The sequence below is a fragment of the Lepisma saccharinum genome, chromosome 26 (assembly GCF_977018435.1).
Source record: "Lepisma saccharinum chromosome 26, izLepSacc3.1, whole genome shotgun sequence".
NCBI lineage: Eukaryota > Metazoa > Arthropoda > Insecta > Zygentoma > Lepismatidae > Lepisma > Lepisma saccharinum.
The window spans coordinates 26937401-26963874 of NC_139254.1; the positions used below are offsets into that span (position 1 = coordinate 26937401).

At 38.3% G+C, this 26474-nt stretch overlaps 1 protein-coding gene across 1 annotated transcript in view; it reads left to right on the top strand.

The window, feature by feature from the left end:
• Positions 1-26474, top strand: part of LOC145979603 (tenascin-N-like) — a 121273-nt gene that overhangs the window by 26838 nt on the left and 67961 nt on the right. Inside the window, exons 3-4 of the mRNA XM_083112569.1 lie at positions 7025-7239; positions 20862-20972. Of these exons, the coding sequence (XP_082968695.1) occupies positions 7025-7239; positions 20862-20972 (326 nt within the window). The remainder of the gene's footprint in view (positions 1-7024; positions 7240-20861; positions 20973-26474) is intronic.

Consider the following 26474-nt stretch of genomic DNA (forward strand, 5'->3'; position numbering starts at 1 on the left):
CACATTCTGTTACATTTCTGAGCAATGCACTCCAAAATTGCAATGTAAAAACATCACAAATTGTGTAAGGATAGTGTCGTCACTGTTCTTTGGTTGTCGCTGGTAGATCATGACCTCCCATGGGTCTCAGATGGCACATGTCATAGCAGTGATGTAACACTAAGAGAATGGTTGAACGGTATTCATTCAATGCCTTTGGATGTTCCTATGATATGGATTGAACCAACGGACCACGTGGACAGATTGTTATTTTTGTCGCACTGTAATGCGTGGCTATTTCTAGAAGAATAAAAACATGTGTATATGCCGATGTGCCCTTCGCGTTGGTTGGTAACACATAGTGAAGGATTCCCAGTTCCTAAATCACTATCCACTACAGTCGAATTGAACATTTCTCGTGACCAGGAAGGTTCTTTCAAATATAGAAGATAGTGTTAGATAGAAAAATATAGGTAGGTTGCTTTTTGCACCATAAATTTCAAATCTTTTATTTCATCTGGAAATCAATTGAATAACATCGCCAGATGTTGCCACACCTGGTACTTGGCTCTGACATGACCAATGTTGCCAGTACACTTCGTAATTTAAAAGAAAACAACATATTTTTATGAATATGGCATAATCAATTCTATGAATTGTCTGTAATGCACAGAATTACTCCCACATCCCCTAATGTGCCTTCATTGCATGGTGCTACATGCACGGGAACGTTACCTCACCCCCCCCCCCCTTTTAGACATAGAATGCATAAAAATGTATCGTTCTTTTATCAGTTCGATAAATACCCATTGAGACCATGGACACACATCGAAAATTATTTCAAGCGACTCCATATATGTCTTTTATCCAAATTTTTATTTCCTTCGTACAGCATATTTTTTGCACCTTACAAGCTTTTATTCCATACTGAACGTTCATGCAGAGAATTATTTTCATGTTTAATGTTTATAGAATATCCATATAAATAAAGTTAATAATTAATACAAGGTTCATGTCTCTATCGTTTTTTGTACAAAAGTTAAGAACATTCAAAGTCTCTGTTTCATGACTTTTGGGACACCCTGTATATCTTGGAAATGTGACATGATACACAAATTTTGAGACCTTCTCTGAATTTCTAGAACTGAAGTAAGTAAAGAACACGTAATTTCATCCAGGATACAGAAAAAATGTTGAAATTTGTTCCCTAGTGTTATCATTCATCTCATTTTTGCACCCAGCTTTTTCAAGATGTAGAGAAGTAGCATTAAGAAAAACACACACACAACCACCGCAGCACACATGTTAAAGTCTATCATCCAGTTCTTCAGTTGCAAGGTTTAACTTGTGAAGACAGAAAAGCAATAGAAAAGAAGGTTTAAACATGAAGCACCCTATTAGTTCGATGAAGTTATAATTGTCTTTGTAGTGCACAAAGTCCTATGTTTTTACATGCACATATATTTCCTGATGTTCAAGTCTCTTCAGTAACGTACAGAAGGTGTGAAACTTGCTGAATCACAGGAAACTGCAATAGCATCCCCATCATCTGTGGGATGGATTTCCACGAGCTGTTCCCATTGGCCATTCCGTCCCTTATCCTCGGTACCAATAACCCCTTAATATAGGTACCCTGCCCTTGTTATTTCCTACCCTCTCATCTTGGTAGTCAGTGTCCTCTAACGGACAAGTATTGTCCTGCCATGTAACCTCCCTTGCCCAGTTTAAAGAACCAGGTCACCAGATCCATGCTGTTCATGGCCATTGGTGGAAAACTACAAATCTTGAATAAACGCGTTCTCTTGCTAACATTTTCGTTAGAATTAAAACAACTTTCTGCTTTTCTTATTTTTAACTATTACCATAGGTAACAGCAGTTACACATGTGCCACACCTTTGGTTTTAGGGTAAGATATATAAACTTGATGTTACTATTACAGAAACGGAACCAGAGTTGCAAATGAAGAGAGAGAAAGAAATTTTTTAAATCTTTTGCTTTGGTAAATTGATAACACTATTATTTAAATAAGGTGGTAATATTTTTGTGATGTTACAACTTTTATGTGTTGTAAAAAAGAACAAGGGGCATGACCAGTAACCAAACAGGAAGTAAACTAATGATACAAAAAATGGTGAAAAAACAAACAACATATCCAAAAAAAGTGGTGAAGACTGAAAGAGACTAAAAATAAATGAACCCTTGGATCATGTGCGTCCAAGGACAGAACCAGAGATTGCTGTCATTGATGGGGAGGGCCTCCAAGGAGTGATTTTTTTTTTTTGTATTTTTTGTACGTTGTTAGCATATTTTGTAGCGCACCAAAAAATGGATTTTGTCTCCTACCCACCTAATTCCAAATTAACACTTTAATTGCCATGTATATCAAATTGATACACAGGGTATATCATGTCGCGGATTAATACTCAACTTTCAGGCAGTGTGTATAGTTCTTATACACAGCTCTCTTGAAAGCAAATTAATGTATGAAAATACTTTGTTACTACAGGGTGGGTGTATTGTTATACACATCACTGGGGAATGAAAGAAATTTTAGAAAGTGTGTTACACAGGTGGTATGCATAATAATTATAAACACCATCAAGATAGCTCTGGCCTCCCACAAGAAATACAAAACTCAAAGTGTTAAAATTTCACCTTTATTCAGGTTTTTTGCTTTCATTTGTGAAACATGTACATTATATCCTACACTTTTCTGGTAATGAGGGGAGGGGAAGATGTCTTGTATCCACACTTGAGCATGTCAAAATGCAGATAAGGTAAAGAGAAGCTCTTGGTCTCCTGAGGCTGTCCCCTCCCTCCCCCCTTCACCCCAACAGCAATTTCTGTTTGAACCCTGAGATACACTTGAGGTAAAGGTTTGTTTCTTTTACTCTTCCTCAGTTTCCATCACTTCCATTTGTTATTGTCATTTTTTTATCCTTGCTTCACTTCCCATTGCATTATAGAACTCGTTCCTTGCTATGCCAAACTTCATGGCAGAGTGGTTAGCACAGCTTGAATCCTGGCCTGGGCATGGGTTTTCTACGTAAGTGTGTCTTCATGCACTTCATCATGTTATCACTAATGTTCATCCTAGCAATTAGCCAAAAGTGGCAGGAGGTTGCTTGATTGATTGATTGATTTGGCTTCCCCAATGGTGCAGTCGTTGCCTTCTAATCAAGGGGTCCCGGGTTCGATACCCAGTAGAGGTACATAGTGGTTCGGATCCCACTTTAAACTGTAGGTCCAGTCCCGATTAGCCTTACTGTGCATAAATTGGACTTAAAACATCAAATCAATCAATCAATCAAGGATTGATTGATTTGCTGTATTTTACTTCACTTTGCGTACTTCTTTTGACTAATTTGCGAAGATGGGGATGAGTGATGACAAGATGAAATTGATGAATGGACACACACAACCATCCATGCCAAAGTCGAGATTCAAACCTGGGACCCCTGGTGTCATATCACGATGTGCAAACCACTCTGCCATGGGAGCTGGCAAAAGTGGCAAAAGAGCAATGATAAATAACAAAAAATAAAACTAATTAAATTAAACTAAAACTAAAACTAAAACTAAAACTAAAACTAATCATGGTGGATGCAGTAAATGCAGTTTAAAATTACTTACGTGAAATTTAGAAATTTCGTATTTCCGCATTGCACAATTTAATAGTCAAATCCCATTAATTTCGAAGACCCTCTGTCTTCATTCACTAAGGGTACAGCGTCTGGAGTGGAGATGGTACTGCGTCACTGCTTTGATTGTTCCCGGGCGGCGGTAGTTGCTGGCGTGTGTATCCTGGTTTGCATCGTCTGCTTCTTGTTGTCAGGTGGCTGGGGGGCTGGGTCCTGTTGCTTGCTGGGGTGAAGTTCCTGTTCCCCACATCACTGCATCTTTCTTTATCTTGTCGGGGATCTTTTGGAGGACAGGGTACCAAGTTGGGTGTGCCTGTCCATTGTCCAGGTTCAATGCTGGTTTCTGTTGGATGATAGCATGGGTTTCTTTGATGGTGTTTTCTATGACAGAGCCGGTTGGGTGCCGGTTGGGAGCTGGTATGAATACGGAGGCGATGGTGTGGTTTGTGGAGTAGAGGTGTTGAGAAAGGCCTGAATTTGGTGTGTCTTTTTCGGCATCCTTTACATGTTAATTAATCCATTCTTGGACGGTGCGGATGGTTCTGCCAATGTAGGTGTTGTGACATTGGCATATGGCCTTGTAGACACCAGGGGATTCAAGTTTGGGTAGGTAGTATCTCTTGAAGTTGGGTAGTGCTCTTCGGATTTGGGATATGGGTTTGTTGGCCAGTTGGATGTTGAAGGGTTTGAGGGCCTTGGCAGGTTTGCCTGATGTGGTATGGTCGTATGGAAAAGCGATCCATTTGGGTTTGGGATTTTGGTTCGGATTATCACTGTCTCGTGGGTGTCTAAGCTGGGCTTCTGCTTTTGCACACCACATGGATAGCTGGCATTCTGTGTAACCATTGTTTAGACCTATTTCGGTTATGCATGCTATTTCATCTTGGAGGTTGTCTTCTGTGCAGCTGTGTGTGAAGGCTCTTCTGTAGAAATTCATCCATACTCCAGCTCTCTGTTTTGGTGGGTGGTTGGATTTTGCATGGATGTACTGGGTGCCCGAACCTGGCTTCCTGTATACAGATGTGATGAATTTGTCTTGGTGTCATTGGATGCTTAGGTCGAGAAAGTTGAGGCGGCCATTTTCTTTCAACTGTGAAATTTATGTTAGGGTGTATGTTGTTGAGGGCAGTTAGGAGATGGTTTAAGTCCTCTTCCTGTTTGTAAATGACTAGGGTGTCATCGGTATATCTTCTGTATCTTATATGCGCAAACTCTGGCTGGGTAAGTATTAACATCTCTGCCACATGTAGCACAATGTTGGATAGGGGTGCAGAAAGGGGGTTGCCCATTGCTAGGTCTCCTGTCTGGTGGAAGAAACTGTCTTCGAACTGGAAATAGTTGTGGGTGAGGTAGGCTTGTAGGACGTTGCAGATTTCATTTGTTACAAATGGGGGCGAACCATTGCTGAGGAGCTATGTTCTGGTAGAATCAAGTGCAAGGCTGATTGGAATGGAGGAGTACATATCCACTACATCTCTGCTGGCTAGTTTCCAGTTGTTGGCTTTGATGAAGGAGGTAGTATCCTCCTCTTTTTTTTTTTTTTTTTTTTTTTTTTTTTTTTTTTTTTTTGCTTAAAGGCCGTTCTTTAGGCAGTAAGCATCTCCTCTCCAGATGCCGTACCCTTAGTGAATGAAGACAGAGTGTCTTCGAAATTAATAGGATTTGACTATTAAATTGTGCAATGTGGAAATACAAAATTTCTAAATTTCATGTAAGTAATTAAATCATGTCCCATTACATTTTGCAAGACATAATGTAGTTAGTATGTAATTTTTCACAGAATCAGTAGGGCAACCACAGGGGGCAGGGGTGGGGGTTCATTACCTCTCAACCTTGGACGAAAATTGATTCTTGGGGGCAAGGGGAGCAAACATTCATGGCCAAGGCCACAGTGGGGAAATTGCCCCCTCGATTTCAAATTTTATGCAAATAAAAATTCATTTCATAAAATTTTCTTGCTCATCTTGCTCCCAGTACCTGCTTTTCTTAGACTTATCAAGTTCACAACTATACCTAGGGGCCAGCAGGAGTCGTGCCTGGACACTGATTGATCTAAATGTAAAAAAGTAGTAAAAGAGAGAATGCCATGGCGGCCCGTGAAATTATTTGCACCACGTTAAATGAATATTGTTTTCAGATTGCAAGCAATTGGATCTAAAATTTTTCTTGATCGCTTTGCTCACAGTTAATGATTGTTTTCTGTAATGCATTATAAATTACCAGAGAGAGAAGTAAGACTTTTCGTAATTGATTTTGTCTTAAATGCATGGACTATTGTTTTGAGGGAATGGAATGTGCACATCTGAGAGAAAATGTATTTAATTTTTACTGTTGTTTTTTATGAGGTGGATAAATTGATTATGTAATATATTTAAATAATATTTGTATTAAAGAAACTTTGAATATGTACACAATTTAGTGTTAGCATGTTACATATGTATTTTCTTATTTTACATGGCTCTATGTTGCATATGTGTAAAACACATGTTGTACATGAAGGTAATATATGTTATATGTAAAGATGGATTTTTATTCGAAATGCATTTATCATGCATTTTATGTCTTTTAAAATACAGTTTGTGTGCTTGTTTTCCATCATTAATGTGAAATTGAACGTTCTAAAAAATATATTTCAAATCATTTGTTCCAAGACAAATGCTTTATCATCGATTTCTACCCCCTTTTTTTGCGTAATTTACGAGAATAATAACGTCTTTCATACTACTACTACTACTAACAATAATAATAATAATGATAATAATTATTATTATTATTATGTTGTTGTTGTTATTTTTATTTTTATTATTATTATTGGTACATTTATCCCCTCAGACAAACATTTGTGGATGTGTCTCTGCACAGAATATGTGTGTTCCTTGTGCAACTGGCACATGCTGTTTCACAACATGGAGAAAAAATGTCACATGACTTATGCCGTCGACTACAGCCTTGGTAATATACCTGTCAAAAATTTGCAATAAATATAAGACAATTTTTATATTATATATGTTTCTAATTTTAAGAATTTTTGTCACTTTTGGCTAATTGCGATAATTGGGTTGAATAGGAATTAGTGATGGAAGGCTAATTACATGCCATTACACAAAACATGAAACTTTGCTCATTCAGCTAGGCAGCTCTAACACAATTTAAAATAGGGCCTCCCCGATGGCACAGTGGTAGCGTCGTTGCCTTGTAATCAAGGGGTCCTGGGTTCGATACCCGGTGGAGGCACATAGTAGTTCAGATTCCACTTTAAACCGTAGGTCCAGTCCCGATTAGCCTTACTGTGTATAAAGTGGACTTAAAACACCAAATCAATTAATCAAATCAATCAATCACAATTTAAAATAATAATATAGGAATGTAAGCATAGTCTGACTTTATGTTATTTGTCTTTCAGATTAACATTCCTGACTGCTTCTAATGTAGCCTTATTGCACTTTCGTTCTGATCGGTATAGTGTTGCATCTGGTTTCAAGGCAACCTGGCAAGCTGTGGATGTCTCCAGATGTCCATACGGCAGTTTGACACTGACATTAGGCCGGTCTAGGTATACTAACTTTGTTGATCTACTCACCACACAAGTTGAATGTCCAAAGAAGACCACAGTTACTGGTAAGAGTAGTATTACTAGGGCCTGGGACTTTATGATATAATATATTTTTTATTTGGCATCAGATCGAATATTGGAATGAGATCTTTATGTATCTGATGAAAATCGGCCGAAATAGATGAACTTGGTGAGACATATTTTGATATATTTTACCAATTTAGCATTTTTACAACATATTTTTTTCAATTTTATTGTAATAAGATATATTTTTGTATAATTTTGTAATTGTCTTGTATACAATATGTTATTTTATAATTTATTCTTCATACCTTTAATGCAACTGACAGTTTATATTATTGCTAGCAGGCTAAGGAAGACAAAGAAATTAAAAGCAGATGCCTTCTTTTCTTACCAACTAATACAGAACAATAATACTCCCCTTCTTTTTATCCCACCAACAATGATAGCCTTGTGAACATTAGTAAGAAAAAATGCTCTCTATTTTGTGTGGGCATGAGAATCACCATAATCAATTTTCAATTGTTCTAATTTCTTTACTCTTTCTTTGCTTCTCACAACTATGAGTCTAAAGTAAAACAATGTTCGGTACATTCCAGCCTCTACTCTATCGACAATTGAGTACAGGAGTTTCATGATCTGTTCTCGTTTGAACCAAACATGTATCAGTGTGTATACTCTGCAGCAAGTGAATGAAAACAAGTCTGTGCTAAAATAGTGATGGGAGACAGCTCCACTACACAGTATCCACAAAGGTGTAAATCTTACATAATAGTAAATAAAACTGAGGATAATTGCAATAAATTCAGTATTTTCCCACTACATTCTTTTGTTAACGGAATTCTGACTTTATTTAATAGCCCACCCCCACCTAGTCGATCTTCCCTGCAAGTTCTGAGTTCCCGTATAATGAGAAATTTCAAAGTACTGTTGTGTATATTTTTGGCTTTACTGGGTGTAGGGGAAAGTCTTACAGTACCGAATATCCGACAGTACCGGACAACGCTAGTTCTCGCTTCAGATGCTAGAGAGCAGCAGATGCCAGGTACCAGTGCAACGTGTATGTATCAATCTTTAACATAGTTTGGGTACTCAAGTCTGCATGCAGCATCATGGGAAAGAGGAGAGATTGAAATAGTTCATAGGAAAAGTGAGTGTAAAAAGTTATTTTCATGGTGATATTCCTCCAATTGTAGATAAGCACTAGATATAGTTTTATACGAAAGTACATATGTAGGCCTCTAGTTCATAATAGCTGATAAAGGATTCAGGATAGCATCTGCAGGAAATGTAAAATCGAGGGAGGTACAACCATGTGACGATCGTACAGTACCAGACAATGAAGAGTCTTCCAGTACCGGAAAAAAATAAATTCAAAACCAATCATACAGAAAGATGTTGCTGGGCTCTGTTGCCTTCTCTTCCATCTGTAGAATGGAACTGGCACAGTCAGCTGTCTGCTGTCCTGTCCCTAGCAATGGTTCTGTAGGAAAGTTTGAGTATAGATATTTTTTTTCCCACAAATACTTAGTAGGTGCCTTAGGAAATATTTTTGACTTGGGTGGACATATGTCACCTTGTACATTTTCCTCTCATGGCATCATCAAAGATGACGACGACTCTATTACAAAACAGCTCATATTTCTATTAATACGTGACTGATTTTAATGGAAATTGAGTCAGTATGTTGTAATTTCCATTTAGAAGGTGAATGAAGGTGATTTGAAAAGCATTTTTTCTTTCGTTTATTGTTTTTCTAGTTTTCTTTTGCATAAAACGATCCATAGATACTTTCACTTAATACACAGTAGCGGCTCTGATGGTAATGCTAGTCATGCTCAGCATGATCTATTTTGCAGCAAAGTAAAACGTATTTGTGCTTATTAACATGAAAATATAAAATCCATACTGTGACATCCCTTTTTTGCCTTATTTTTCCTTTGAATTCTTCATTTCTCTCAGGCGCACAGCACAGTCATGCTCCTCGTTAGAAGCAGTACTTTTGCAATAGGAACATCATCTGCTGAAGAAGCTCCCGTCGCTTCACATTACGTGAGAAGTCATGCCATTCTCCTTAGGCAGTACTTTTCTCTGATTGGTCGAGACTTTGACAGCATCTACGCTTACACATGCGTCACCACAGTGGTTTGAAAAGGGCATGTGCGCAATCGATTTGGGTCAGCTGCAGATGCTCTCCTGAGGTCCAAGTAGTGGTTTGTTATGGCATTCCAACGAGAGTTTGTACTTTGTGTTTGGTTGTATTTTTTATTTTTGCGTGTGTGAATGTCATTTCCGATTCCGAGTAACCCATTGTATGTAATTGTAAGTGCTGTTTTTCTTTTTATTATTTTATAATTTATTTTATTTTTATTTTATCTGTTAATATAATTTATGTGTCTGTCTCAACACGATTACGAAATTCAAGAATTCTGAGGACTGCATTCTAATTGAATTGGTGAGCATGACCATATTGATTTCTTTCCAGCCACCACTGTTAATACATATTGCAATACATTCAATATTGCTGTTGAGTTTGTTTAAAAATCCACAATATGCATAAAGAGGCCCATCGAGACTGGCCCTATAGTTTAAAGTGTGATCAGAACCACTATATATCTCCACTGGGTATCGAACTCGGGACCCCTTGATCAAAAAAGTTGACATTTGTATGATTTGTTTTATTTTGCTTCAATATTCTGCTAGTTTTGGCTAATCACAGAGATGAGGATGAATGACAATAGGAAAACCTCGTTAATCCGAAGTTCAAGGGACCAAAAAATGTCGACTTCGAATAAAACGACTTCGAGTTATCCAAACTTTTCAAGATGGCGCCTGTTTCTCAGGTGTAAATGAAGTAGAGTATAAATTGCCCTCACAACGGATGTTTTATACTTGGTGGTAGCTCAGAAAATAAGCTTTATATCGTATCAATCCCTAAGATTATATGTTTATTTTTATAAAGTCTCTCTGAATGCTTCACGTTGACCAGGGCATTCACTTGTTTTCCTCAGTTGTCTCAGCCTTTGAGGCATGTTTACAATGCACTATGTTGCGCTATGCAAACCTCCTGAGCATTCAGGAAACAGGTAGTTCCTTCTGCCTATGGAGTCGGCAGTTTGCATAGTGGCAATTAAAAAACACGATTCGGCATGGAGGAAGAGCTCGATGGCCTAGTGATATAGAGGTGAGACAAGCTGAGAGGGGACTGACTTTTGGATTGGAGTTGAGAAGGGAGAAATGGTTAGGAGAGCAGTGGGTCAGAAGTGGAACGACGCTCTGGTCGACAAGTACAGAAGCCAACAGAGGACTTCGTATATTCTATTCAGCCAAATTCTTCAGATAGACAGGTAATTATCCTAACACCCAGCCATGATTCAGGTTCAACGGTTCACAAAACCCAACGAGTGACCATTGTCTTTTCTGCAGTTTAGTTCCTTAGTGTGATTTTGTACCTTTCGCATTGCCAAGTGTTAACTCATCATGCCAATGACGAGTGCTCTCATCAGAGGATGAATGATGAGTAATTTACATCACCCAGCAATTAATTGCACACACTGGTTCAGATCCCCTCATTCTTTAGAATGACACGATATGTACTATATAATAATATTGTATGTTTTAAAGAAAGTGTAAAAAATGTTACACAAAATGAGGACACGGAGCTTACGCGGACACAAAGATTCCAAGGAGATGGTAACACAATTTATCATGCCTAGTTATACAACCATTAAGCACGGGATGCATGTTGTGGCAAAAAGTCTTTTAAAAAACAGTATTTTCTTTCAATTCTGCAAAGTCGTTTGCTCTTCCACGAAATTTTTACAATTTTAGTTCATAAGAAACCCATTTGCATGGAGACCTATGGAAAGGAAAACAATCTCGTTTATTCCAAGAAGTGAAACTCTGAAGAATCTTGACAGTAGTCACACTGGCGCGAGCAAGAGATGGGAGATAATCAGACAGAATGAATATTGGATTTTATGTGCGTTCACTAGAACATTGTCCGTTACAGGATTAACTGGTAAGAGAAGATTCTCTTAGGAGAGAACAACACCTTTCCTTGGCACACAAAAAATAAAAAAAAAATAAAAAAAAAAATCGGGGCTGTAAATTTCGTTTTGGTTCGGCTGTCTAAAACACATCATAAAAGAAGTTACGTTTTCTTTGCTTCAGTTAACTTCATATTCGCCCCCCTCCCCCTTTGCAGGGATCGGTCCAAACTCTTCCTCAACTTGCATTGTAATCCACCCTGAAAAGGAAACATGCAACTTGCGATGTGTTTGCACCGAATGTGTATCCTGGGACACATTAAACAGCGTCGCACTCGATAATCACTCTGGTTTGGATCCCACTTTTAAACTGTATATTTAGTCCTGCTTATCTCATCAGCATAAAATGAACTGAAAACAAGCTTTATGAAACTTGCGTATTTTCAGATTAATTGACAATTTATTGTTGGATTTTTTTTTTTTTTTACAGCAGCACGCTAATTGTTCTGAAGAAAAGCGGTGATTATACGAACTTTATATGCATCATGAAGTTGTTTTGGGGGTGTAAGGGGTGACCTTCCACATAGTACACCCAAATGTCAACCTCACTTCCACGTTAGTACACCCTGGACTTAAGACTAACGAGGCTCTGGCGACTGGCCCCATGGCCAGTATAATTTTGTTTGTTTTGTCCTTATGTGTGCTGAGTGCCCCTTTGCAGCCTCAGCTTTTAACGAAAGTCAGAACATTTTAATATTTTATGCTTTTAATTCTGCAACGTTAGAGTTGTGATTTGTAACGATAAGGGGCTGGACCCCGTATACTGTGACGGGTGCAAAATAGCCTTAGCGCTGACGCACCCAAAATTTTAAATTCAAACTCAAACTCAATGAAGTTGTTTTAACTCTTGTTTTTTAACTCTTCTTTCTGGAGATCGAATTTTGTTATCGTCAAATCAAAACAGCTTTGCGAGATTCAAAACAATGACGCTTTTTCCTTTGCGCTGGATGAGTCATTGCAGTTATCGGCAAGTGACAACTTTCCAGACACTAGACTAAACACTGGCGCCAGCTGCACGGTAAAGAGAATGAGACCGGCTGGAAGTTAGAGCAGCAGGTGGCAGAAAGGAAATCCTCAGCATTTTAAAGATAATGCAATTGTTGAAGACCAAACTTTTATCAGCAGTGTGAAAAAGAAAAGTAATCCTTGCATTACGCTTCACCATGCAAGATACAATAATACTGGCAATATTTCCTATCCCGACATCTGCATTCAAACAAGAAAGAGGGGCCTGAATTCTGCAATTATCGCATTGCCATGCACACCAGTGGCGGATAATGAGCTGTTGTAGGAGAAGGGGGGGTCACTTTTCTTTTTCTTATCCTGCAGTTTTTGTTCATTTTGAAGAAGGTATTCAGAACTGGTTGTTTTATTTTAGACGCCAAAGGAAAGGAGCCCGTGAAAACACGAACAAGAAAATCATGGCCGAAACAATTAGCAAGGGACCTCCCCCCCCCCCCCTGCCCCATTTGCTGATAGGAAAAAGGGAGAAGTCACTCAGCCAGCAGAAGAAGCAGGAAGCTGGAGTTGCAACATACGTAAGATCAAAGTCTACTTTTTCGGAAAACGTAGATGACAACGCATTAAGCGGGTTGACTATCTTTAGTTGGTCTATGTGGCTTTCATTATCTGTAACAGTTTCCCTTTTTTATGAAGTTCTACAGGGCACAAAGAACATGCTTTTTAATGAAAGTGGTTACCGGAAGTTGTCGGCTATCAGGCCAAAAGTTGCTCGCTCACGGGAAACTGCTGAATCTCGAGCTCAGAGCTAGACAGATGGGTAAGACTTCCAGGCATCACGCATCTTGTAATTTGGAATATTCCTGCAATTTTATCTCGCATTTATCATCTGTCACTGATGAATATTTCCAAGGTGGTGCATTCAGCGGGGAAAGAGCTTGACCTTCCATGCACATTGTTCTGGTGGTATGAGCTCATCTCCTCTCGGTGTAGCACAACTCAATGGAAGAGAAGTCCTCCCATCCACTGTACTCGTGTTTCATCCACCTCACCACAAGACACAAAGGAGCTCGAGAACAACGCAAGTTCTTCTCCTTTCAACACTTATAACACAGTTGCACTCCTCCTCTTGTCAGATTCTCAAACACACTGTCCTGGAAAATGCACGTTTCCCTCTTCCAACAAAATTTCTTAAAAAAAGAAAGAAAAAGTCAATCAGTCCATCAGTTCTATTGCCCTTTGGCTCCTCTGTCTTCCCTTGGACCAATGGTCAACCGTCTATCATGGTTCCTCTCCATTTACCGGGTTTTGCACAAAAAAGGGAACTAAAAGTCACTTCTTGGAGACCCCCCTCTTTTCACATAACACACACAACTGCCAACTAATGTCCTTATTCACCTCTAGCTTAGTACCTGTACGAGGGCCGCACTGAAAGTTTCAGGAATCGGGTACTGGCAACTATGCAATCTGTTAGATTTTGTTATATTTAGAAACTGTGATATTTGTCGACTGTAATTACAAGGACTGATGTAGCACGGATTCGTTTTCATTTCAGGATAGAAGTTTGAAGAGGTATTTGTAAAAAAAATGGAATTAACAAGAGAGAACTTACGTGCCATGATTTATTATGATTTTCGGCGAGGTTTAACACAGCAACAGTGTGTTACTCGAATGATCGAAACTTTTCACGAAGATGCCCCATCAAAGACGACAATTTATCGCTGGTTTCAAGAATTCAGATGTGGCGGGGTTAGCCTTAGTGATGAAATTCGTGAAGGCCGCCCATCGACAGCCATTGTGCCAGAAAACATTGATGCAGTTCGTGAACTAATCAACAGTGATCGACACGTGACTTTTCGCGAAATTCAGGGTTCCTTAGGTATTGGCATGAGTCAAATACAAACAATTTTGCAGAATCGTTTAAGTGTGAAAAAGCTTTGTGCCCGTTGGATGCCACACAATTTAACAAGAGCACAAAAAGACGACCGTGTGAAGTGGTGCAAGGCTATGATCAAACGGTTCAAGTCGGGATCATCAAATCTTGTGTTTAGCATCGTCACAGGCGATGAATCATGGATTTATTCTTATGAACCTGAAACAAAGCAACAATCTGCTGTGTGGGTGTTCCAGGATGAGCCTAAACCAACAAAAATTGTTCCTGCACGCAGTGTGTTGAAAAAAAAATGGTTGCCTCTTTTTTCCGTAAATCAGATCACATTGCGACTGTTGCACTAGAGAATCATAGAACAGTCAATGCAGAATGGTATACCACAATTTGCCTGCCACAAGCACTCCACGTGCTCCGAACTTCAAACCCCAATCGTCGAATCATTTTGCATCACGACAATGCCAGCTCGCACACAGCATCTGACACAAGGAACTTTCTGGATCATGAACAAGTTGAACTCGTGACTCATCCAGCTTATTCACCTGACTTAGCCCCATGTGATTTTTTTTGTTCCCAACAATCAAGAACAAGTTGCGTGGTCAGCGATTTTTCACTTCCGAAGAGGCTATCGAAGCATACGAAATGCATGTCTCGCAGGTACCAACTTCAGACTGGCATAACTGTTTCAACGATTGGTTCCATCGAATGAAGCAATGCATTGCTGTAAAGGGTGAATATTTTGAAAAGCAATAAAAAATTTATGTACTTTCATTCTTCTTCTTTATGTCATTTTCCCGAAACTTTCAGTGCGGCCCTCGTGTACATTCTTTGTTGTAGCTTTAGTACTCTATTATTACATGTATAACCACCCTTCATTCTTATGCAATGGATAGAGGATTCTATTATTAATTAATTGTCCAAATTATGAAAATTTAAAGTTTAGTTACTTATATAGGAGTTTGGTTATACTGGATTCTGGGGTGTCACTGGAATGCAGGAGTTGGGGTAGCCATAGGGCCTCTCTGTCTTCTGGGTTGACAAAGAAAAAGACAAGAAATGGTCAACTAAGAAAAACAAAGAAAAAAAATGATGGGCTTGCCAAGGAGGAAAGAAAATATGAAAAATTAAAAGCATAATACTAATAATAATAACAAAATAAAAGTGCGCAGTACAGATGCCCCCCATCCCCCCCATGTGAACATACGTAGAAGGACGTGGGTTCTCATGGAAGTAGCACGTGCTTAAGTGTAATAAGATGTTATGTAAAACGACAATATAAACATTATGTTTGAAAATTTACAATGATTGCTTAAACAGCATAAGGCAACAAAACTATACTATTTCTATGTGCTGCACTGCTTTCTATGACCTATCAATATAGTTAATTATAATGGTTAAATATCCAATGAACAATTACATACATATCTATATTAATTTTCTTACAATACTAATATGAATACAAATTGTTAATTGTTGCAACTTGTGAAACATTTAATTTTAAAACAAAATATAAATGAGACATCAACATTACTTACAAAGATTATAAAAGGAACATAAAATATGACTGATTTCAATTATATATTACAATATTAATTACCTTATTTGTATTCAAATCCCCTCACTGTCCCTTTGATACAAAATAACAGCAATGCTTTTCCCCGAGGTGTCACTCTCGAGGAAAAATGGGGCTTCCTTCACCGGGTTCTTGAGCATTACACTCTTCATGAACGCCTCTTTAATTGCAAGCCAGGCATTTTCTTGGTCTGGTCGCCATTTCAGCATATTTTGTATCTGTTGCCTCACTTGATCTCTCACTTTTATTGGTATTGGTAGATCCTTTGTGCGAACGGCTCTTCGCTGGTCATCGCAATTGAGTGTTCATATCCTGTAACTAGTCCAGGTTCTTCACTGAAAACGTCCATGTGCCAACAAGGATGATCTCCTTCAACTTTGTTTTCTGAACGTTTGTCAAACTGTCGGCAAGCTGCACGTGGTGTTGCATATCTTCTAGGGTAGCACTATCCTGGTGTTCCTTCGAGATTGCCTGCAGATTTCCTGCCGGTCGAATGTCATTATGGCTGAATCTTTTGTCCAGGATATTTAAATCTGCCACTATTTGTAAATTGCACATCTTTCTACATACATCGGTGTTTTCCTCTACCATGAATGGGGCTTCCACACATTGTCCATCTCTTTTCATAACCAGCATGTTTGCTGCATAATAAATATTCGTGTGATATTCTTGTAACACGTCGCTACCAATAAGGAAGGGTGTTACTAGTGCCTTCACAATTAGGCAATCTACTTCAAATTCTGACCCTGATATCTTTATCTTTAGCATCACTTGGGCAACAATCTAGCTGGACTTATTCCCAAAAGCCGACACCACTTGTAAATCACCCACCTTCAGGAATGGAATAAGAGGATTTTCCTTTATTAATTCTTGCCAGAGGTCTTCACTCAGAACTGTCGCCGTGGACCCAGAATCTACCAAAACCTTGCAAGGTCTCCCCTGAACCCATATTTCTATTTCCGGCAAACGTGTTTGTTTCACTTTTCGTTTTGTGACATCATCAACCTGGAGGTCATCAAAAATGGTGCAAATAGCATTTCCGTTGACTGGTTCCTTACTCTTATCATTGTCTTTCAGATGATAATCTGAAATAGATATCTCATATTCCTTCACCTGCGTTTCACATTCATTATCATTTAATCTGACAAATTGGTCGCTTCTTGCCCCATCCTCTCTATTTGTATCCGAGGTACTGGAGATGACAGGCAGCATGTTGTTCTCTCCAGCAGCCATAAATCAGGCATGGAATGGCGGGGTTTCATCTTTGACCAAAACCTCGTTAACTTCGAAGCCTGGATCTCGATTGTGAAGACCACGGCCTCCCTGAGCCGGTCGTCCCCTTCCGCCAAGGGGGGGGGGGGTGGCCATCCACTCTGCCCCCCTCTCCTTCCTCGGGGGTATTTGTCGTTTCCTCCCCGCTGAGAACTTTACAGAGCCTAATGTGAGCTATGTTTCTGCAATGCTAGTGATGAATGATCTGCCAGTTTGGACATCAACACATTCAGAACAGAGCAATAACAACTCCACAGTCTCTGAACCAGGATTCATTGATTGATTTAGTTTATTTTTACTTAGCTTTTTGTGCCACTTTTGGCTAATTTGCAAAGATGGGGATGAGTGATGATATGATGAGATTGATGAATGGACACTCACAAACATCCATGCCCAGGCCAGGATTCGAACCTGGGACCCCTGGCATCCTCTGAACCAGGTAACTGGATCACTAATCTGTGAAGAAGAAAATGAAAACCCAGGAGACACGAAATGAACGAGACATGCAGGACGTTGGAAAGATGAAAGAAGGAAACACATCACCCACTTCTAAGGGGAACAAAGGAGGATGAAGACTACATGCCACCTATGAAGAAGACAAAACACCTGGACTTCAGTTCCGATGAGAAAGAAACAATGGAATTTATAATTTGTAGCGATACATTCAATGAAGAATGGGTGCCATGTCTCTCATGTAATGGTTGGATCCACGTCCAACATGCAGATGAGGAAAGCATCTTGTACTTTACTTGCAGACATTGCAACAATGATGCTAAACTGTAGGCAAGTGCCTTGACACTGCATTTAGATGGGCGATGATTTCTAATTTATGATTTCGATTAATCTATAAGCAAACACATTGCCTTTCTGTACTTAATGACAATTTTTGTAATTCTTGAAATGTTTTTTTTTTGTTTTTTTACAAACTTATTTGTACTTTGGTTCCCACTTTTCATCAGTGATTCCCTGTTCTTAATAAAGAATGTCTTGAAGTGCCATACTATTGTTTTCAACTTATTTTCTAATTATTGGCAATAAACTTAGGGTGTCCAGTACTGTAAGACTTTCCCCTATTTCTGCATTTTTTATGACATATTTTTCAATTTTTATGCCAAAAAAATATTTTACAGTTTTATAGGACATACAGTACCAGGCCCTAATTATTACAATTAAAACCAGTACTGAACTACATTATTCCCAGACCAGATGACTGTAAGGTTCATTCCACATAAACCCATACAGGATTTTGCAAAAAGTCTCCATCTACTTGCATTGTCTATGCACAATCTACACATAGATCGCATTGTAAACTACAAATTTACATAGTCTACATCAGGGTGCGAAATCACCGAACATTGGTGGTGGGGAGGAAGATCTTAATACACCCCCCCATACACACACACACAATAATTTAAATATTTATATGATATCCATATTTATAATGTTAATACAAATAAGTTGATTACTAGGTATATATTGTTATTTAAAAACCATTATTATTAAATACATACAAAGGAATTAACTTGTAACTTTTATTTATATCAGATATTTATAATGTATCAAACTATTCTTTTACTAACTGGTTAGAGATATCAATAAATTACAAAATAGTTGAAATAGTTTTATTGTGTATAAGTTTTGTTTAGTTTTTGCTTTCTCTTAATATAAATCAACTTAGATTTCATTGTTACATTTGTCTTGCATTCTTGTTTTTTTCTTATTGTGTGTATATTGTCATTGGTGTACATCTGTCAATGATCTCTTAGACGAGAAAGAGAGAGACAGTGAGAAAGCTTGCAAGACTCACCAAAACACTAACTTCTTCATGTTTTTTTTGATATTATCCTTAGTAAGTAAAGTATATTTGAAGTCAAAACTAATTGCTTAACTTTTGTTGTTATAAATAGAACTCCCCTCGGAAATATCTGCTTTTAGGCATTTTATGGGACAAGATTTTTGGTGGGGGGATTTCACGCTTGTCCCCCATCCAGATTTCGCACCCTGGTCTACATCATTTCCACATCTGCTATTAAGCTCCCACTCATCATGATGATGTTTACATAGTCTGTATTGTCTACATGTATTACATAGTCTACATTATCTATGCATAAAATGTAAACAACCATTGTTTACACATAGATTCACATTATTGGTGAGACCTTGGCAAAGTGTAAATACTGCATGTGGTTTATGTTAATGTGGATGAATGTTTTCAAACTACCTTCCTCAATGTGCACATGCATGCATGCATGTGCCAGACTACATAACAAACAGTATGTTTGCATATTTTATATTTTTACTTCTTTTTACATTTTCTCAAGAAAAAGTGCATCTTTTTTTTCTTTTTCTTCAATGAATATTGCAGCTCTGAACCAATTTTAGTCCAACACTGAGAACACATGAAGCACACTAACGCATAACGATCAACGTACATTTCTAACTTACAATCATTAGACCGAACATTAGAATGAAAATAAACATGAAGCATACGGTGATATACAGGAGTGATTTCACAATAACTTATAGAGTATACATGTAGTATGAATCAGATGAGTCAGAGATTCGTACAAAGCGCAGGTAAAGGATATGATTGCTTTGGTATGTTGTCACATCAAAAGCGGTGAAAGAGTTATGTGTTCGTGTTACAGAATTAGTTGTCGTAAAGTACAGCATATACAAGATGTACCTCTGGGATTTTACAATGATATAAAATAAAACATGCAAACATGTGTTTGGGTAATTTTATTGTAAGGACCTACTGAGAAAGTTTCTTCCAAAACATTAATAAATATCCATAAACATCCAAATAAATATCATTAGCAATGTGGAGAATATCAAGCTGGTACTTGGTTGCTCAGATGATATGCCCCCCCACTTGATCCATCTACATGGAAAAGTTACCTTAACATATTACAAACCTCAATGCTCCAATAATTATCCATGGAATAATCCATGCAACTTCAACACATATACGATGCGTGAGAGTTTATTCTGTAACACACATGACAAAATTTACCTTTGACCATAACTATGAATTTTGTCTATGCAAACCAAACCACAGTTTGTGCTTTTTCTTGTACTGACACCATGTTTACCAATATGACCTTACTGATGGCATGGTGCTAACGTTGTCAATTTGTAATGAAGGGGTCCCCTGTTTGATACCTGGTGGAGGAACATAGCAGTTCGGATCCCACTTCAAACTGTAGGTCCAGTCTCAATTAGGTATGTCGCATAAAAGTGGACTTAAAACAAAAAAAATATCAATCAAAAGTATTTACTCGCAAGACTTGTGTGAACTAAGAAAGAACAAAAGAAGTGCATAAACTTGAGAGTATATGAATGAAAAGAACAATGACCTGATTATTGCACATGTGCTACTTGGTTCTTCAAATAATATTAAAACCCTGGAGGCTCATCGTGTACATCCTGACCTTGGTTACTCATATGGAAATTTGTAGGTTTTTTTGCGGCTGCAGGTGATTGAGCCTACACTAATGATAATAAAGACATTCAAAACCTTCAAAATGGTATTTCTAACTTGAATTATCCTCTATTTTGTAATGTCGATTTTATTTTGGTGTGGAGACCCCCATTCCCCCTTCTTTTGGATGGTGCAGAGAACTGTCTTACCTTAGTTGTCAAATCAATTCTGATACTTCCAAAGATGCTCCAGCCTACAATTCTCAAGAAGATGATTAACTTCCAAATTTTATGCTCATTCTAAAATGTCTAATAAATATATTTACAAATTCAAATATTTTAAAATAAATTTTCTAATTTATAACCTTTGTCCAGGATAATGATCTAGTATTTTTAGCAGCCTTAACAAAATACTATTATTATCTCTGTAATTGCTTCAGATATGTTACTTAAATCACAATTTTAACAACATTATTAATACTTGCATTTCATTCTTTGTAGCACCTGAAGTCTATACATTGGAAAATAAATGTGAAAATGGTGGAAAGTATGACAATGAGAAACAAAGATGCAATTGTCCTCCAGGATTTATTGGGAATAATTGTGAAACTGGTATGACTATGTCTGTCATTTTTGTTATTAGTAATAATATACTATCTTAAAAAAAATAGCAGTATGATTGAATTGCTGGGATGTAAGGGGTACCTTCCACGTAGGCACCCAAATGTCAACCTCACTTCCACGCAGTACACCCTGGACTGCATTTTGCAGATGAACGAGGCTCTGGCGACTGGCCTTATGGCCAGTATAATTCTGTATGTGTTGTCCTGTTTTTTGTCCTTATGTGTGCTGAGTGCCCGTTTACAGCCTCAGCTTTTTCCTTTCCTTTCCTTTATTAAAGGGCGAGGTTCAGCCTGTGGCTGTTCTACCATCTAACCCCGATGGATACATATACATACTAAATACATTCTACCTACTAAATGTTTGTACAATAACAAACAAGGAAGAAAGAGAGAAACATAAAGAAGACACAAAAAGAACAAATACAAAATTGAGAACAAAGGCTCGTCTACACACTAAAAATAATAATAATAATAAAAAGATTGAAAACAAATACACAAGGATACACAAATTAATTGACACAATTGTGCTTGGTGTGATATGGTTAAGAATAATACAAATTAATATTAATGTTATGTGTAAAAAGCATATAAATGTTCTTAATATGCGAGAGAGGACAAAATATTGTTAAGGGTTGGCAACATGTAAGGGGAAAAGTAAACAAGCAAAATGAAGATGAAAATACTTGTTATTAGGAAGTTGGTTCAGATATGCGAGCTATTATTCGTGAGTGCTGGAACACAGATATTGTTCATTTAGCAATAGAGTTTTTAATTTGTCTTTGAAGTTGTTGCGATTAGTGAGGGACGTCATGGAAGGAGGAAGTTCATTCCACGCTCTTGCAGCTGAATACGTAAATGATGATTCGAAAAGCACTAGTGTGTGCTTTGGAAGTTCAAGTTTCGATTTTCCCCTCGTTTTGTAATCATGTATTTCCCTTCTGAATTTTAATTTCTGGAATAGGTTTCTAGGTGTTTTGGTTTGTAAAAGATTATGAATAAAACAACACAGATGTAATTTTCGGCGTCTGGTCATGTTCAACATTTTGTTGGCATTTAGGGTTGGGAGGATATGATCGTATTTTCTTATATGGTACACGAAACGGTAACATGAATTTTGGACTTTCTGGATTTTGGTTTTGTTTCGAACGGATAGATTTGGTCCGAAAATTACGTCGCAGTAGTCCAGTAAAGGAAAGATAAGTGATTGGATTAGTCTCATTTTAATCTCTGTTTTTAGGCATTCTTTAAAGCTGTACAGCGATCTTAGCACGGCGTAAGCTTTTTTAATTTGTTCTTGTACATGAATATCCCAGTTAAGGTGTTCATCGAAAATGACGCCTAGATTTTTCACATTTGTTGAATAAGGGATTATAGCAGTGTCTAGTTTGATGCATATCTCGTTAGGATTTATCAGAGAGAGACTATTTCGGGAACCAATAAGAGTGAAAGTTGATTTTTATGGGTTTATTTTTAGACCGTTACTTTTACACCAGGTATTTATGTTGGATAAATCATCATTGAGCAAAGCTAAGGCTGCATCTGGCGATTTCGGTGGAAAAGGAATTTGTAGTTGAGTGTCATCTGCGTAAAAATGAACTTTACTGTGATTGATTACGGTAGGTAAGTCGGCTGTAAAAATGGTATAGAGGAGAGGGGCTAGAATCGATCCCTGTGGGACACCAGTTTCCAATGGCAGGGTGCGAGAGAGAGGTGGCGTGGCAGCGTTTATGGATACTCTCTGTTGTCTGTTGTTCAGATACGATCTAAACCATCGGAGAGCGGGAGGTGAAAAATTGTAGTATTTTAATTTGCTCAAGAGCAGGTCATGATGGACACTGTCAAAGGCTTTAGTGAGATCCAGTAATACTAACGCTACTGCCATTCTCTTGTCGATTGATCGTAATAAATCGTCAGTTACTTTAAGTAAAGCCGTTGCCGTGCTGTGTGAGGGACGGAAACTGGATTGACATTTCGGAAGCAGATCTAGGTCATTAAAGTGTTTGCGAGTTTGCTTGTTAACAATTTTTTCAGTGATTTTGGAAAATATAGGTAAGAGACTTATTGGTCGAAGGTCATTCAGGGACGTTATTACTTTTTTTTGGTATCGGAACAACACGTGCTGTCTTCCAGCTGGTCGGGTATTGTCCAGTCCGGAATGAGAAATTTACGATGTGCGTCAGAGGACGTAAGATGTGCGGTAATAACAGTTTAATCATTTTTATAGATATTCCATCATTACCAGATGCATTGGATGATATTTCGTTTATAGCTTTCATTGTTTCGGCTTTGTTTATTTCTTGCAAGTGGAAAGTTTGAGCGCTTTTGTTAAAAGTGTTGCCATCAAAGAACTCTCGAGTTTTGTTAACGGCATCTTCTGAGACATTTGCTTTGCTGCATACGGTAGAAAAATGCCGGTTAATTGAATCTACGTTTCTCAGGTCGGAAGGTATCTCGTTGTTCATATTTTTACTATATACACCCCACGTTTTTATTTTTTTCCACAACTCTTTGCTGTTATTGTTGCATCGGAGGTGATGATTAAAATATGCTTTCTTTTCTTGCCGTTGGACCGAGGTGGTGAAGTTTCTCAGTTCTTTGTAATAGTCCCAGTTTGCCTGGGATTTTGTGCGCTTATATTTTATTATGGCATTGTCACGGAGTTTCATGAGCAGTTTTGTATTTTCGGATATCCACCGAGAGTTTTTTGATTTTATTAATTTAGTTTCAAGGGGCGCATGCTTGTCGAAGAGATTTATTACGTTTTGAGTAACGAAGTGAACTTTATCATCGATGTTGTTGAAGTTATCAATTTGCATCCATTCAATTGTTGCAGCATCCCTATCGAATATCTCTTTGTCGAGGGTAGAGAAGTTTCGAGATTTGATAAACTGTTTAATTAATTTTGGTTTTTCGATGGCAAGTGTCGCGTTTACCAGACAGTGGTCGGACGTTCCGACGGGAGCGGTTACGTTAAACGAGCGTACAAGATCCGGGTCATCCGTCATTACCACGTCGAGGAGTGATCGGGTGGTTGCCGTTATTCTGGTTGGTCGGTTAATGATCTGGACCATGCCGAAAGAGTCGATTATTGATTGTAAATATACTGTTTCTGGTTTATGGGGAGAAAGGAAATCTGCGTTTACGTCGCCTAAAATAAGTAATTTGTGAACGAGTGGAAAAACTTCCGAGATCGTCGTTTCTAGGCACGATAATTTTGTATACGATATATTAGGGGCTTTGTACACACCAATTATTCCCAGAGTTAGATGCTGGAGCTTCACAGTTACGCTAATCATTTCGACTTCGTCGTCAATTTCGTTGCAAGAGGGAATGATCTTGACATTTAGGTCTTTACTGTAATACAAGATTAGGCCACCCCCACCCTTTGTTGTTCTATCCTTTTTTATTGCTGCGTAACCCGGTATGGAGAAGGTCGAGGCGAGGGCTTCGCGGAAAGACCAGCTCTCGGTGACGAGGAAGATATCGAAAGCCGACTCGAGCACCGTGGTCGCCAACTGCTCTAATTTTGGTGACGACAAGGACCTGACGTTCGCTTGAGCGAAATTCAGGAAGGGTGGCCTTGGGGGGCGATGACCGGGAGGGAGGAAACCGTTAGTTGCAGGAATTTCAGGCGGTGGAGTCGACATCACGGAGAAAACAAAGACAGGGGCACCATTTGTTGCGACCTTGAGGGAAATCGAACCTTCCCTTCCATAACGTCATAGCGTATTTTAGCATTATTTCAAATATGAATGTAGGTGCAAATTGGGAGAAGAGAGACATAAGGAAATTCGGGTACTTACATGTTGCCTTCTTGTGAAGTCTTGGATGTTCGTGAATCACAGGTATATTTGACGCTAAAACATCACTCAAAGAAAAATGTATGAAATAATCACTTGCACACGTAATCATAATCACACGCAGAGAAACATAAACATTCGCATAAAGGGATATGGTTGACACACAAGACACACACAATGGACATAATAGGGAAACGATTTCAAACACACGTTCATAATACATATAACTAAGAAATAAAATGAGGATGGTCATCACGGATAGTGATGACAGAAGTCAAAATATTTTTAGATTTTTAGTTATGCAATGTTAGAATTGTTATTTGTAATGTTAAGGGGCTCCCCCCGTATAATGTGACTGGTGCAAATTAACCAGTATGCTGACACACCCAAAATTTTAAATTCAAATTAAAAAAATTCAAATGATTGAATTGCTAGTTTTTATTGTGAATAATAAATTATGAATAAATTCAATTCTATTGTTCTTTGTAAATCAGTTAAAGGTAAAAAATAGGTAAAGTGTTCCCCTGTGCTTAGCACCATGCCAAGAAGGCGTATAGGGGGTGTGGGGGTAATGCTCCACACTTTCTTGATCCGGTCGTGAGTGGGAGTGATGTGATCAGCACCACACCCCTGACTACCTTTACCCCCCAGGGTTTCCGCCAGGTACCCATGTTATTCGGTGCTGGGTGCCAGGTCCGCTTCCAACGTTAGAAAAGTTCCCGAATTTGAACCGGTCGGGGATCGAACCCGGGACCTTTAGCATGGTAGTCAGATGCGTTAACGACTGAACCACCGCGGCCACTTGGTATCAGTTAAACAAGATATAATCAAGACTTCGTACATACTATTATTTACGTAAATACATTTTCTTTTTGTAGCAGTTTATGTTAGATAAATTTTACTCTCATATTTTGTCATGGCTATATATAAGGTAAAAGTTTGAAAGGTCCAAACCCCTCCAATTGGTTTAGTAAATATTTTACGTTATTGTATAATCAAAAAGAAAATGTCAAAGTTGTACAAAATACTACATTACTTGAAAAGGAATTGAAAGTTACATTAATATTGCATGTCTGCAAACCCCCCCACATCATATACACACACACACAACACACACCATCTCTCTCTCTCTCTCTCTCTCTCTCTCTCTCTCTCTCTCTCACACACACACACACACATACACGCACACACACACACATATATATATATCGTATGTCCATACTTTCTGCACATTCTCGAAGCTCGTATCTGTCCATCCGCGATGCCTGAATGTGCTTTCTGTCCAAAACTACGACCATTCACCTCTCAATGCAACATCTGATCCATTTGCACGAAATCATACATATACACACACACACACATATATATATACAGGGTCTATCATAAGTAATTGTGCAAACTGACACAGTTGAAAGTACGTGATAATAGAAGCAAAAAAGTCCCAGTAAACATGGGTTCGCAAACGAGCCATTTTCGAGATAATTGCGAGTGTGTGGTTACAAGCTGCCACTGACTTCATTGTTTGTAAATGTCATCCTAGTTGGTAAAATGCTAATAATGTGTGCAAATGTCTAGTTAGAAGCCATCACTGATTTCATTTTGTAAACACCCAGTGCTTTACTCCTTGCACATTCCGAGGTTTGTTCTTTGTTTACAAAACAGGACATTTCCGAGAGAATGTACATGCTTGG